General features: G+C 51.8%; 6 protein-coding genes across 6 annotated transcripts; 4 read left to right on the forward strand and 2 right to left on the reverse strand.

Moving 5' to 3' along the window:
* Positions 1-391: 391 nt before the first annotated feature.
* Positions 392-911, forward strand: LMH87_008969 (uncharacterized protein; the record flags this gene model as incomplete). Its single annotated transcript, XM_056202226.1, has 2 exons — positions 392-568; positions 618-911. The coding sequence occupies 2 exons, from the start codon at positions 392-394 to the stop codon at positions 909-911; spliced, it is 471 nt and encodes a 156-aa protein (XP_056056810.1).
* Positions 912-926: 15 nt separating this feature from the next.
* LMH87_008970 (uncharacterized protein) lies at positions 927-1,173 on the reverse strand (the record flags this gene model as incomplete). The annotated part of the gene is made up of 2 exons (XM_056202227.1): positions 927-982; positions 1,026-1,173. The coding sequence occupies 2 exons, from the start codon at positions 1,171-1,173 to the stop codon at positions 927-929; spliced, it is 204 nt and encodes a 67-aa protein (XP_056056811.1).
* Positions 1,174-3,633: 2,460 nt separating this feature from the next.
* LMH87_008971 (uncharacterized protein) lies at positions 3,634-4,118 on the forward strand (the record flags this gene model as incomplete). The annotated part of the gene is made up of 2 exons (XM_056202228.1): positions 3,634-3,949; positions 4,069-4,118. The coding sequence occupies 2 exons, from the start codon at positions 3,634-3,636 to the stop codon at positions 4,116-4,118; spliced, it is 366 nt and encodes a 121-aa protein (XP_056056812.1).
* Positions 4,119-5,040: 922 nt separating this feature from the next.
* On the forward strand, positions 5,041-5,387 carry LMH87_008972 (uncharacterized protein; the record flags this gene model as incomplete). The annotated part of the gene is made up of 2 exons (XM_056202230.1): positions 5,041-5,309; positions 5,378-5,387. The coding sequence occupies 2 exons, from the start codon at positions 5,041-5,043 to the stop codon at positions 5,385-5,387; spliced, it is 279 nt and encodes a 92-aa protein (XP_056056813.1).
* Positions 5,388-6,870: 1,483 nt separating this feature from the next.
* Positions 6,871-8,009, forward strand: LMH87_008973 (uncharacterized protein; the record flags this gene model as incomplete). Its single annotated transcript, XM_056202231.1, has 3 exons — positions 6,871-7,020; positions 7,089-7,517; positions 7,581-8,009. The coding sequence occupies 3 exons, from the start codon at positions 6,871-6,873 to the stop codon at positions 8,007-8,009; spliced, it is 1,008 nt and encodes a 335-aa protein (XP_056056814.1).
* A 501-nt stretch (positions 8,010-8,510) lies between these two features.
* On the reverse strand, positions 8,511-14,143 carry LMH87_008974 (uncharacterized protein; the record flags this gene model as incomplete). Its single annotated transcript, XM_056202232.1, has 4 exons — positions 8,511-9,315; positions 9,363-13,934; positions 13,998-14,020; positions 14,084-14,143. 4 exons carry the CDS (start codon positions 14,141-14,143, stop codon positions 8,511-8,513), a joined length of 5,460 nt encoding a protein of 1,819 aa, XP_056056815.1.
* Positions 14,144-14,322: the final 179 nt, after the last annotated feature.

Here is a 14,322-nt window from a genome sequence, read left to right on the forward strand (position 1 = left end):
CTGGAGAATCAGATGTACGGCGGGGAGAGAGCAGACTGGGTTTCGAAGTTCTAGCAGGCAAACAGGGAAAGGGTGTAGCTGCCGAACCCGAGAAGCGTAGTATTGATTCTGTGTCACTTACATTTTAATGGCGGGCAAATGTCAAACGCTTCCAGACATACAGATCTCGAACAAGCTAACGCTAACCTGACCATCGGTGATGCAGTAGTATAGCACAGTGCCTGTTCGTGAGTGATGACACAACGTGCTGGCCACGCTCAGTCATGGCGTCATCAAAGAGACTTCAGTTATGATCTACGATCCGCGTGTATGTTGCCTGACTGTGCGGGAACTATAAATTGGAACGAAGTTTTCCACCTCGCAAATAGGAGTAACCATTTCGACATCAAGCATGCCTTACTGGACAATTTATCATCCGGACGACGTCCTTCAGAATGACGTTGACAAACAGCGCCTCTCCAGCGCAATAACGCAAATTTACACTGCTGTTCCACTTCCAGAGTTCTACGTTGGAATTTTCTTTTTGCCCATGCCGCGAGGAAATATCTACCGAGGATGCCAGCCCCAGGTTAGTCTGATTAACAACTCGACTGCACCATTGCTGATGGTCGGAGTAGTCGTCTGAAAGCGAGCCGACATTCATTCATATTAGATTTACTCATATTGCACGGCAATTCCCACCAGGCGAAAGTGAGGCGAAGGACAGGTTTCTAGACAAAGTTACTGCTATATTAAAACCCTTCACTATCGACAAGGGCTGGCAGCTCGAACTCACCGGTGAGGAAGGCGACCTTAGTTTACTGCGCATGCAAGGAATGAAGCTCCCTTCTCCAGGGTCTAGCGAAGAGAAGATGTGGGTGTCTAAGAATAAGCCCATTCCATATGGTCCCTACCTTGACAAAGATTCTTGAATCTAAAGTGATTTCCTATTGGATAGGCCGGATAGTGTTGGGGCGATCTGATTTGCAGATGAGGACGCAGTCTAGGTTTGTTAGCTCGGTTGTAGCTAAACTCGAGAGACACACATTTGGCCCGCAATAGAGGCAAATCTTGAAATTTTGTACGAGCATTCCAGACTGCCGTATCATGACACACTAAATTGATTTCTGAGACAACGACATTCAGTGGTCCATGGCACCAGAGACTCGATAGCGTCGGGAGTTCCACAAACATTGAACTGCACAGGGTTGCATGGCGGTCTGGAGCAAATGCCTGCTCCGGATTGAGTTGGGTATATTCAAAGTGATGATGCGCCGGTGCATTTTGGCAGTGACTATTGAAATATACCGATCCAGATTAAAACGGGAAACCTTGGAAGGGGCTTCCCGGTAGTTGTGCCGTTCAGATCAGACTGTCCACCACGTGCCTAGTTGTGGTAGGTGCGAGCGGAGGGCTGCTTGGGTTGGTTGTACAGACCCTTGACCTCTCAGAATAAAATTTGCATTCTCCGAGGCTGTATGGGATTGGCGAGGGGGCAGATGTCCATGGGGTCAGTTTCAAGGACACTCGAGGGAGTATGGCACGAGGATCCTCGTACTTGTCAAAACCCTCCGCGGAGGGTTTTGGCGTAGCCCCACCTCGATTATAGGACTACATATTTCACTAATAAACGCAGGCAGAAGAGCTGATTGGGGAGGAAGCCTGTCATCATACCGATCGATTGGTTGGGCGCATCTAGCACCAAGTTCGGTGTGGCTCGATACTTTCATTGCGGATGATACTACGGATACTGGTATCATTCATCAGAGCGGCTTTCATGACGGAGGTTTCTCCGGGCCGTGCTGACTAGCGACTGCCATGTAGGCACCCGCCTGTGGCTATCAGGAGGAGATCGCTGCGCTCGCCAAACTCAGTCTTCAACACTCATGGTAGGAGTTTCAAGCTAATCATTCAGTTGTGCTTCCCTGCCGTGCTGTTCATGACATTATTCACTGCCAATACCATCTGCGATGCGGAAGCAGGGCATGATGACAAATCCGATGACCTAGACACTCATACCCTGCGATTGTTGATGCGTGCACCGTGTGAAAACCGTCTAATACGACAACGAATCGGTCCATGACCATCGCAGAGGACATCCAAGTACTTTTTTTCAAGACTAACACTGCGGCTACAAACAATTGCCGAGGTCGAGGTCGGCATCTAGCATCTAGCCGATGCAAGAACGACGCGCAAGAGCCGCAACAAGACCGAGGATCAACGTACGCGCGCTCCCGAAGACACAAATGTAAGTTGGTAGCAGTAGGGTCTGTCGTGTTGCCCACGAAAAAGGTGTGCATGCCACCAAAAGGAGTCCCGCGCAGTGTACGGAGGCACCTTCGCAACACTCGGGGCTCGGGCCCTTATCCAGCTCGGATACCTCCCAGTAGCTCAAGGATTGACAGGGCCACCGCCATTAAAACGGCACGGGGGTGGCCCATACATATGTACTGGTCACGGATCGCTTCCTCTCCACTAGATAAAAGAAGAAATAATATTATGTTTAATTTAAGATAAGGCAGAAGAAGACTAGGATAAAATAATAGTAGTAGCTAAGATAGAAGGTGATCCTTTTTCTAATAGATAAGGTGTAAGCGATATCTAGGAGGCTATAGCAGTGGACTGTGTGGTATAAGAGGCCCTATATTCAGGTGAATAAGCTTGTTGCAAGCACCTTATGTGGTGGCTGCCTATCAGGGCCTCGATAGCTTCTTCTTCCTTCATAGTCAGTCAATTCTTCAATACAGCAGGATTTAGGCTATCACCACTCATATTATTACGCAACTATCTGTATCAACAAAGCTACTGAAATTTAATTATTGACCACACCGAAGGGAGGCGCGGGAAAGCAAGTCAGTAGGGCGCGGCATTCTAAATCCGCGACCCGGCGCGAATGTACTGAGTAATGTTAAGGGCCGCCGATCTTTCACGTTGTAGCCATAATGCTTAGTAATGGCGGCGGACGGGGCAACCCAAGCACTTATCGGCCTCGGCAAGCGCTACTCTTTACGCAAGCATCATCAATTCGTACGGCCGGTATCGCTCAAGTCATAACTTGCAAATTTCTGCATCGTGAGACCCTCCAAACACGTAAAGTCTCGACAATATAGCCATCCTCAGCTTTTGACGTGGCGCCGTGCCTTCCTCTCTCACTTCAGCCGTGCGATCCGCACTGCAGCGCAATACTCTACACTACCCCGAACCGTCCAATATCGGATCCAGTTGTTTCTCACGATAAACGTTCAGACTGGCTTATTGGGCTTCGTGAACATCGTCATGGGCGCTGGAGAGGCCCATCCGTCGCAGATACGAGTCTCATGTGAAATATGCAGAAAACGCAAGTCAAGATGTCGCCGTCTGCATGTTGATGACGTCCGCTGCGCGCAATGCACAATGCTTGGTGTTGAATGTATTACCGGGTCTCAAAATAAAATTGGACGGCCAAGGCGAGCGCCTGATTCTGGCAATAAGCGTCCTAAACAACCGTCAAAAAGTTCCCCAGACACTGCCTGCACGACACCTACCGCCAGAGAGCAAAACAGGTTGCAGTTCATCGAAGCATCACGCGAGGCTTGTTCGTTCTCAGAGGAAGACAGCCCGCCGGACTGGACAAATGTTATTTCCACGGCAAATATCAGAGAATCAGTCCTCGATATGGCCGCGAACAACCCCTTGATTGCAGCAACAGCGTGGCCACCCATGACGATTGACCTTGACGGTCAGGCTTTACTTCCTTGGGGCATAATGAACGACCTTAATCCGATGCTCGCCGAATCAAACTCCAGCTTCGACATCATCCATTCTTATGCACTTGATACCCCTATCAACTCTCCTTCTAACCTCGAGCACTCCAACTTCGCCACGGTCGAACTTCGGGCGTCTTCAAAACAGGGCTGCATAACAGGAAAGGTCGATGTGACCGCGGATAGCCTAGTCAAGCTATCCAAGCTCAACATTGAGTTGCACACCCGTATGGCGGCGGTCGAGATGCATAAATCGGCTCTGAATCTCGATAGTTTTCTTTACCAAGCCGGCCCATTGTATATTGACAATGCTACGGGAGCGGAGTTTATGCTGAGGGCATCACAGGAGTTCTTGCAGATCTTGGCACAATTGCAAAACAATCGGCCGACTCCTAGCCATCGTCGCGCTTTGATGATGCACACAACCTTTCCGGAGCTTTCGCCGCCATTGCCTTCGCTTTTCCATGAAAATGACTGCTCTGCGCCTAGGTCCCCTCCATCCAGCTGTTCGGACGCTCCAGAGCCATCACTGTCCGCACCTCTAGCGTTGACAATAACGAGCATCTTCACTCAGTTGATCTGTCTCTACGAGGTGATTCTCAAGCATCTGACGGCCCGCATTGAGCGAATAGCCACCGACCCCATCAGCCCCATCCCAAACCTTTCTTCTGGAGGCTTGCCCCTGGCGTTGCCTTGCATACAAGGCATGCTGTTCTCTGACGTGGCGGTACATCTTCTGGAGAATATCGAGCGAATTCTAGGCATTAGTGTCGCGCGTGCTGGTGGCGACGGGAATTTGCTGTCGGCGAGACAGAGAGATGTGCTTTGGAGCGAACTTAGCGGAAGCTTCAGCGTCCTCTCCAGTCATGGCGCTATGAGGCCTGCCACTGTAAGAAGCACGTTTAAGAGGGTGGCGGGGATATTAGAGCAGATCTCGATAAGTGCGCAGAATTAGTTAATAAATATAAATATTAAATCATTTATGATTTTTTTTAGAAAAAAAATTTGTTAACTTGAAATTAAAAGTAGAAATTTTTTAAATTTTAATTTTAAAAATAAATCCTTTTAATATTCTTTTTATAAAATAACTCATTTATTTATTTCTTTATTTATTTAATTTATTTATCTTATAATTATATTATTTTTAAAGATATTATTAGTACTTTTTATAGTAGAGAATAGCCTATAAGTGGGTGCCTAATATTACCCCGCACTTTTAACGACGCCGCTCTTTCCTCATTCTATCCCCACATTGGTACCTCAAAGGTGATAAAATCAATCTGGCACATTTTCACCCTGGACTGTTCTCGGCTGAAGCATGACCCTATTCACGCACGCTGATGGCGCCGAATCAAGCGCCGAATCATTTAACACGGCGAGCTTGACGCCAAACGGCGCGTTCACGCCCGCCACCGAACTTGAAGGAGATGTATCCACCAGAATATGGCTCGAGTTGGCAAGGGCCGTAAGAACCAATCATACGCACGACCCTACGCCTGGCGACACCGTCATCATCGTCGACAAAACCTTCGCCCGAGTCTTGGCCTGCCATCCAGGGGGTCATCTGATCCTTGACGACATCACTGAGTATGATGACAAGCAAGCCATTCCTGAGCGGTGGCAGTGGCTCTGTACCCAGACCGACAACTTTATAGGGTTCCGTAACCTCGCAGAAGACAGCTTTCTTGGTCATGACCTTTGGTGGAACTTTGCTGCCCAAGTTACTGAACAAAAGGGATGGGAACATTTTGTGCTGACCAAAAATCAGAACGGGTACTACATCCAGAGCCCGTTCTGGTGGTCGTTAAGCCCGCTGTCGGCGCGCTGTGACGGTGCCGGAATCGAAGCAGTCAAGTCTGATGGTACATTGTGGGGGTTCATCCGTGTCAGCGAGTGATGGTGGCTTTGGCCAGCAGAGCAGGAACCGAAAAGGCTGCTCTGGCTGCAGAGCCGCGCCAGTTGTTCTTTTACTCAAGTTTTCCTAGCTCGAACTACTGCTTCACCGAGCGGGATCGACACAATGGTGAAGACACACTCATATAAGACAATTGAGCCTCTTGCGCAACTAAATCTAAATCGAGTAATTATCTGTGACATACCCCGATAGAGCCTGTTTGTAGAAGTACTGGTGGACAGCCAGACGGGCGCAGCTTGTCACGCTCATGATGAGCAGGCTCATGAACAACAACCAAGCCTCGTACAAAGAGACGGAGTGTCGTGTTCACAATGTACTGCTAGTTAGTTGCACTTTCGCGCTTGTAAATGCGCTGGCTCGTCAGGGGGGAAGTGTCAGATTAAGTTAGCGGAACAGGGCTGATTTTTTTCTCCAGCGGAGCCGGGCACGGCGGGCGCCCTGATGGAGCCCGTGTCCACTTGTTGTTTTATTCATGGTTAATTAATAAAAAGAAACGCTGTCCATTGTACTCCGTATGCAGGAACAAACTATATCAAAAGCCACGTTATTAACGGCGGATCGACTGTGCAGTTTCCCACAGCAAAAGTCTGGCCTTGGTCAACCGTAGATCATGACCTGGCCGCAAGAAACGTACAATTCATTAATGCCATAGTCAGCTGGCCCTCAAAAGCCTCGGCTAGATGCCCTCTGTACGCGGAAGCCTTTTGCAGCGGTAGTGCTGCTCTTTCCAGGCTGGAGATGGGATTGTACCAAACATAAAAACGACGGGGCCCGATCGAGGACAAAACATTCGCCGAGCGCGTAAACAGCTAATGAGAAAGCAGAGTGTCAACCTACTGGTAAGCAATTGAAAAACCGGGCTCAGCGAACTAGTCCGGGCCTTTCTACAGGGGTGTTTCGAAGAGAAAAAGTTGGCGTGCTGCGTGTTTCTAATTAAACTAGTTCGTTGCTGGCTGTCACCACATCTCCACCACGACAACCTGGTTTTACATGGGTTTAGAAGTTTTGGCGTGATCTACCCCCCGGGATGGCCATGAAACTAACCCCCCTCTCCAATCTGTTTCCCTCCGTTTCCGCCTTCTACCGAGTATTCCCGCGCCAGATATCTACAACTCTTGCAGCCAGGATTGTCGGTTACTAGGCTCGTCAGTTGCTCTTCTCTCTGTACCTTTCGCAACCCGGGAAAAAAGCGGCCAAGTGGTAGTCTCTCTTTTTCTTCTTCGCCTTCTCCCAATGTTGTTCACCAAATCTCCAATCAAGCCGGCGACGAGCATCGACAGCAATGTATGGTACCACGTCACCGAAGGCCGCGTCGACAGGGCCGGCCGAAAGTTCGGATCCATGCTGCAGGTAGACAAGTCGACCGGCGGGCTCAAAGTCTTTGTGCGTTTTCTTTCTCGTTACGAACCTTGCCAAACTCGCTTCCCATTGAACTAATCTTTGCAAAACAGCCAATTACCAAACCCCCTTACTACTGGCAGTTCCAAGCCCTCAACTCCTCCGCCTCCGCCTCCCCGGCGCTCTACGTCGTGCGCAACTCCCTCGACGGCGCCGCCAAGCAGCTCTCCGCCTGCCGCAACGAGACCGAGCCCGCCGACGGCCAGACGGGCCTGTGCATGGCGCCCGCCAACGGCGCCGACGACGCGCAGGTCTGGCAGATTGACCAGTGGGGGGGCAGCGGCGACATGGCGCGCGACGGCCTGCGCTTCATCAACGCCGCCAACGGGACCGGCCTCTGGCTCGACGTCCACAGCGGCAACCCGCCGTTCATGAACAGCAGCATCGACGCGGACGGCGACAAGGGCGAGCCCTCGCAGCACTGGTACATGACGAGCGCGCAGGCCGTCAACGCAATTGAGTATTCGACCATTCAGACCATTGTACGTCAGCAGAACACTGGGAGGGAGAATGATGTAGGCTGACTCTCTTTGGAAACGTCGTAGGATCCTGCCAGTGCCGGAGCGACAGCAACGACGGCCTCAACGACAGCAGATTCAGAGGCGACAGCTTCGGCAACCAGCGGCCCGGATAGTACCAGCGGCCTGTCGACAGGCGGGCAAGCTGGAATCGGCATTGGCGTCGGCCTGGCCGTCATTGCGCTGGCTGTTGCCGCGTTGTTCCTCTGGCGTCGTCGCAAGGCACAGAACCTCGCCAGCACAAGCAGATCCCTGCCGCCGATTGGCAGCGAGAAGAAGTTCCATCAGCTACCGAGCGAGCTGCCCGACGCGGACGCGGCCGCCAGCCCCCACAGCGCGGCCTTTCACCTGCTGCAGGAACTGCCCGCCACCGCGGCGCGGTCCTCGTCGCAAATAGCCCACGAGGCGCAGACGCAACGCTACGAGCTAGACTCGACGCCTGTCGTTCCACGGTAGCGAAGCTTGCCGAGTCTTTGGAGGAGGGGGTGAGATGAGAGATGCAGAAGAGGAGCAGATGTAAAAGGATGCATTTCGATGGGCTAAACAGTAGGAGTCATTACAGTTGGAAGCACACATTTGGCCGGAGTTTAGGCGCTTGGAATACTCGGAAACGTTTCACGTACACGTATACTTTAAAATTTGTCAGATACCAATTTCATTTATCAGGTTTCGATTTTTGTTGTCTGAAGCGACTACTGGTATAAAGATATATACAATAAAGCACAAATAATCAAGGCCAATCTACAACACAAGAAAACAAAAACTTCTTGGCAAAAACAGAAAGCAGCCGAATAAGTAACTACGCCAAAATAATTATATCGTGGTCTATGTTCATAGCAGTGTCCCATAAGACTGAGTTTTGCCAGCGATCCCTCCTTTTTCGATTCTGTTTTCAAACAATCCCTTCATCTGGGTGAAGACACGCTGCCACTCAACAATGCATGTGTCAGCACACGCTCACCTCGCCTCGCCTCGTCGAGCGTCCATATCGCTGGCAAGATTCATGTGCATGATTGCATCGGCCGTCCACCCTGCTTCCTCGTCTTCGTATTGGTCTGTATGCCCCTTGAACAAATCCATGCTCTCACGGCCATCAACTCCGGGCAGTCGTATCTGCGGAGCACCCTGGCTCTCGTCACGGCGCACAGCTGGTGTGGAATCAAGCTCCGAGATAAAGGTTGCATCCTCGTTGCTCGTAAACCCGTAGTCACTAACACCAGTATTTGACCTATCGGCTTGCTGAAAGTCATCGGGTGCGGCCATTGCCCCTCTGGGAGGATAGCCTGTCGGAGTTGTCTGATCATCCGGAATTATGCTATGTCTCGGAGGCGGCATGGTGGACATTGTATTGTATCGGCCATCATACTCCTCGTGCTCAGGAATTCGAGGGGCTGTCTCGACATTGCGGAGGCTCGATGCCCCAGCTGCCAATATTGCGGAGCTGCGCACGCTTCCGGTCGAATTTCTGCTTTCATCGGGAACCGCGCCATCACCCATGGCGGCCAGATCAACGTCCCGGATGGCGAACTGGGCCATGGTCCGTAGTTTGCGGGTTACCCACCCAGCAAGAATCTTGCCACGCTGCTTCTCACCGAGTCGCGACCGCGGGAAGTCGCCCTTGCTAACAAAAGCGACAATATCGACAATAATCTGATGCTCGCTGAGGATCGCATTGACAATAACAGGCACAATGGAAGCCAAGTAAGCCTTCCGATTGACTTCGACGAGGACAACATTAAGACCTCCAGCTTGGAAAACAGCACTTCGGAAATTAGCATCGCTCAATAGATAGACTCGAGCACAACTTACCAGCCATTGGGTATAATATTGCGATGGCACTTTTCTACCGAAGACTCGATATCCATGGGGAAGTGACTGAGCCCATTGATTTCGAACGTCTCACCTATTCCACCCAAGACAAAAAGCACCTGCATATCAACTAGTGCGCCACCGGGCCCAATAGGTCTGCTGACATTGTGCAGAAAGCCCAAATCGCCAGTGCGCACGTATTGTACAGCAGGGTCACCGTCGATTGTGCGACCAGCAAATCGTTCCGCGTCGAAGATATCTTTAGAACCGTAGAACGATTTGACGCACGCCTCCGAGTCGACCCAAATCTCGCCGTATTCACCATCTAAGCAGTGTGCTCTTAGCTCGGGGTTGACAATGGCAATCTGAGTCGAGACTGGCACCATTCCAGAGTCTTGAACCACGAGAGCCTTCGGATCTGATTCGGGATCAACAGGCATGATGAGTCCTCTTCGGAGAGCTTTTGTATCTAGGCAAAGCTCAATCGGTTCAATACACATATATGATCGAGATGCAATCATTGGGTTGAGGACATGAGAGTATACCGTATTGATGGCTGTGTGGTCCAGGCCAGCCTGGGCGAAGTGCAGGCGGACCTTTCGGAAGATGTCAACACGAGGACGACTGTCAGATGAGATCATCATGTTCTTCAGTTCGTGCAAAGTAAATGCCTTGGCTTGCATCGTGGCCATGGCGTGGTCGAGCATTTGCGCAGTGGCGTAGGTATCTTTTATCTTATACCTGGCTAAAGTGACAAACAGCGACATTGGATTCTGTGCGAACTCAACGGGGGATAGCAGATATGTCGGTGTACCGATATAGATACCCATCAAGCATGAGTGAAGGAAGCCAAGGCCAGTCGTGCTGCGGACACAACCAAGTACCGGTCTGGTACTCGTCATCTGGCAAGTCTCTTTCTGGACCTTGCACATGCCCATTATTGTGTCGTGACCAAGCTGGACAGCAATCCTGCGCTGATCCGGGGTCCAGTATGTCCAAATAATGACAGGATGACCAGGTCGGATCCAGGCAGGATCGATAGTCAGACCCAGATCTCGGAGACCATTGTTCTGTTTTGGCGGTTTCGATGTGTTGTAGTGACTTGGGATCGAAATCTTGAGGATCTGCGCCGACTGCTTAATGTGACTGGAGACTGGCTTGAGTTTAATGAGATGATCGACATCATTGTTGACTAGAACAGCCTTGACTCGGTAATCGGCAACAATGTGGAGGAAAGCGGGGACATCCTCGTTCAAGCGGTTTTGGTCAAGAGGAGCCATGGGGATAATGATGGCGCCAAGGCTGATGCACGCGTGTACTGCAAATACAAACTCCTCAGAGTGAGTGTACATGAGGATTAGGTGATCTCCCGGCTGAACCTTGGCTTTGTTTTTCAGATACATGGCCACAGCAGCAACTTTAGAGTCAAACTTGCGCCAAGTAATGCCCTTGCCTTCACGGCCTCTTCCGTCGATGGTGCAGTATGCTAGCTCCTCCGGCTGGCGAGCGACACGCCACTGAATGAGATCTGTGATGCAGGCAAAATTATTCAACGGCGTAGACGTTCTATCATCCATCACGACTTCGCGTCGATCAATGCCAGAATACTGCTTCTCAGAAGTCCTGAGCACATTCTCACGGGACACTGAGGATATTTCGGACCAAATGCCACCGATTGGGTCGACGCCGATTGGGAGGTTGAGAACAGCATGTTCCACGCCGAATTTGATGTGTACGCAGGGGAGGTTACCAAGATCAAACTCGCGACGACACAGCATGTTGCCAATTTCGCGTCTGCCATTCTTCATTACTCGAGGCAATGAGTTGGGTGCTGTGATCATGACGCAGTATAATCGGAGATGGTGCTCCTGCATCAGCACCTCCATGCAGCGTTCGGCAAGCGAGTCCAGGAGAGCCATGTCCGGCTGCCGGGGAGGGCCACCCGAGGTAAGGGGCGCCGTCGATGCCGCAGCAGTTTCCAGAACCACCACAGGCAAGTGCTCGTCGTTGACAAAGACGTCAAAAGCAGAGCAGTCGTATGTTTTGGGGACATTCTTAACAATACTGACAACCATATGCTGTACAAAAAAGTAGCGATACTCAGCCAGCTCAGTTCCATGCTCTACCCATTCAACCTTTTGTCGAATACGGTCTTCGTACAGGCCGAGGATGAAGATTTTACCTTCGATGACAGTCCCTAGAAGACCAGTGCGAAGGAATTCGGGATCCACAGCGGTAGGCGTGGCCTCACCTGGGTCGAACTTGTAAGGTCGGGCATGGAAGATGATCTCAGTGTTCTTGGGCTGAGCCCAAAAGCCGCCAGACAATGAAGGCGAGTCCACCCAAATTTCGCCGACCGAGTGTGGAGATGCAAGTAAGCCGGTTTCAGGGTCAACGATAGACAAGGTGGCATCTGGAATAGGAAACCCAAACGCTCCGACGCGAACCATACCCGGGTCGTTGGAGCCTTTCTTCCGAGCTTCTGCTCCATAAGCAATCACAACCACTTCGTTTGTCTTGAGTGCTTCGCGGTCGAGAAGCACTTCATTCATCTCCGTCTGAGAATCTTGTGGATCTTTGGTCGTGGTGGTCCCTCCGCCAAGCAAACTGCCAAATCCGTTGGAAGTAGCAGGCTTGACTTCTTCTTTTTCGCTGCTAGTGTCGGAGTCCACGTCTTCTTCGGATTCTGCCGATTTCACCTTCAGTGGAACGCCCATCCGCTCCTCACCACCAAGCCAGTCTCGCAGGCTGATCACCATGCCACCATGTTCTGGGAGACATAGCATGGGTGACACGACGTCGCGCGCTCTGGGGTTGCGCAGCGGTCGCAGCCATCTATCTGCCAGAACCTCATGGAACTCGCTATCAACTGTCAGGGTGTCGATCAAGCACAGTTTGACGGTTTGGAAATTGGGCTCGGTGCCCTTTTTGTAGTTTCTTGTCGTCATAGGATCCTGTTGGTAGTTGTATGCGGCACGCTTCAGGCCTGGATAGTCGGCAACCATGACTGTTGCCCTGTATTTGGTGATTAAGTGCGCGTATAGACCAGGCACGTCGACGGCCTTATTGTCAAACCAGATTGTAGTGTGGCCGCCATACACTGTAAGCAAGACGCCAAGAATCATGCCGATTCCTTGCCGAGGATCCAGGTAGGAAAGAATTGATTCGCTGCGCGAGCGATTACCCATGAGCCGTCCGTTCTTATCTCTGAGCGACGTATTAAATGTGTCCCCCGGTGTATTTCCAGGCATATTGGCAATGACAGCACTGAGAGTAGCCATTTGGTGCATGATGGTGCGGTGGCTGAGCACGACGCCTCTGAGATCACCGGTGGGCGCTCGCGAAAACTCGATATATGCGAGATCGGGAACATTAAGTCCAGGCATCTCTTCCTTTTTCTTGGGATGATAGCTTCCAAATTCGTTCGTTTTCCACCACTCAACGCCACGGGGCCAAGTAAGCTTTTGCCCCGTGATATCCCGCTGGAAAGCCTTCAGGTTGTTATCCGTGGTCAGTGCGAGATGAGCCTGTGTTGAGGTGAGAATGTAGTTGAGACGCTGGTAGTCTTGCAAGTCATTGATGGGAACTGAGACGACGCCTGCGATGAAGCAGCCCATGAGAGCAATGGCAAAGTCGATTACTTCGGAGTCTCGGTAGACCAGAGCGACTCGGTCACCGCGATACAGTGAGCTTTTGTCGCGGATTACTTGGGCCACCTTTTCGGCTCGAGAGGCAAACTTGTCCCATGTGATGGAGGCGGTCTCCTTGCCTTTGCTGTCGAGAACCCAGAATGCCGGCGTCTTTGCGATTGTTCGCCCGCGGTGTCTTAGCACTGAAGCAAGGTTGTCGAACCTCGACATAGCCAGGTTCGGATCGTGGGGGTCCATTATGCTGAAAGGAACCTCGCGAGGCTCCAACGGCAACTGATATGCGAGCGCCTCGGGTGGCGGAAGATCGTTGGCGGTAAGCATAGGCGGGGCCATGGCAGCCGTGGGCGAGAATGCTTCGCCAGACGAATAACGATTTTGGGGACCACCATAGTCGGCCTGCTGGGGCTGGTCGTAATGTTGCTCGCCAGCAAAATCGGAGAAGTAGCCCTGAGAATCAAGCAATGTGTGGGTTCTGCTGTCTGGAGGGGGTGCCTGCGAATGAGGGTAGGAGCCCTGCTGATCGGGGTTGAAGGCATAGTCGCCAGACACCATGGTTCCGCTTCGGGATGCGCCCAGTGTGTTTCCAGGGCCCAGAACAAACAATGAGTCGCGATGCGTCGGCCCGGGCGGGCGGTTTTCTGGGATCGGCACGCCGGGGCGCAATGTCGTCGGGTTGTGATCGGGCGTCGGGGCCCAGGAGCTTGGAGAAAATCCAGGATCGTCGGACTGCTGGTGAGAGTAGGAGCTGCTGCCGGGGCGCGGTGCAGAACCACCCCCCATGGCAGCCATAGCAGCTACCCGGTGACCATCGTTGACGGGGTGCGAAGAGTTGTCGACGGAATGAATTCGGAGGCCTGACTGCGGCGGCGGGACAGGCGGAGGGCCGTACTGGGAGAGGAGCAGAGCTCGTCGCTTCTGGTAGCTAGAGAGGGGTTAGACACGACGGATGGCTCCCTTCAATCGTGAGCCGCTTGGGAAGTCTTACCCTTTCTCTGTAATATCGCCTTCCTGTAAAGCTGCATTTCAGCAAATGTCCAATTGGCATACGAGACGAGGCGAGGCATCACTTACGTCGAGCTCGTGCTCGAGATCCCGAAGCTTGGCATCCAACTCGGGGTTATAGTCCGCCATCGTGCGCGTAAAAAGCTGTGCGATGGACAGCGGCAATCGCACAGCGCTTTGTGTTGAAGGTTGGCTTTCAGACGGCAGCCATGGGAGAGCCAAGCCAAGCGCAGTAACCAAGGCTGCAAGGTCTCGTGACGTAAGGATCGAGAAGGAGTGCCGCAGTACCAGGGCCAGTAGGACAGAAC

The sequence above is a fragment of the Akanthomyces muscarius genome (genome assembly GCF_028009165.1).
Source record: "Akanthomyces muscarius strain Ve6 chromosome Unknown contig_18, whole genome shotgun sequence".
In the NCBI taxonomy this organism is placed as follows: domain Eukaryota; kingdom Fungi; phylum Ascomycota; class Sordariomycetes; order Hypocreales; family Cordycipitaceae; genus Akanthomyces; species Akanthomyces muscarius.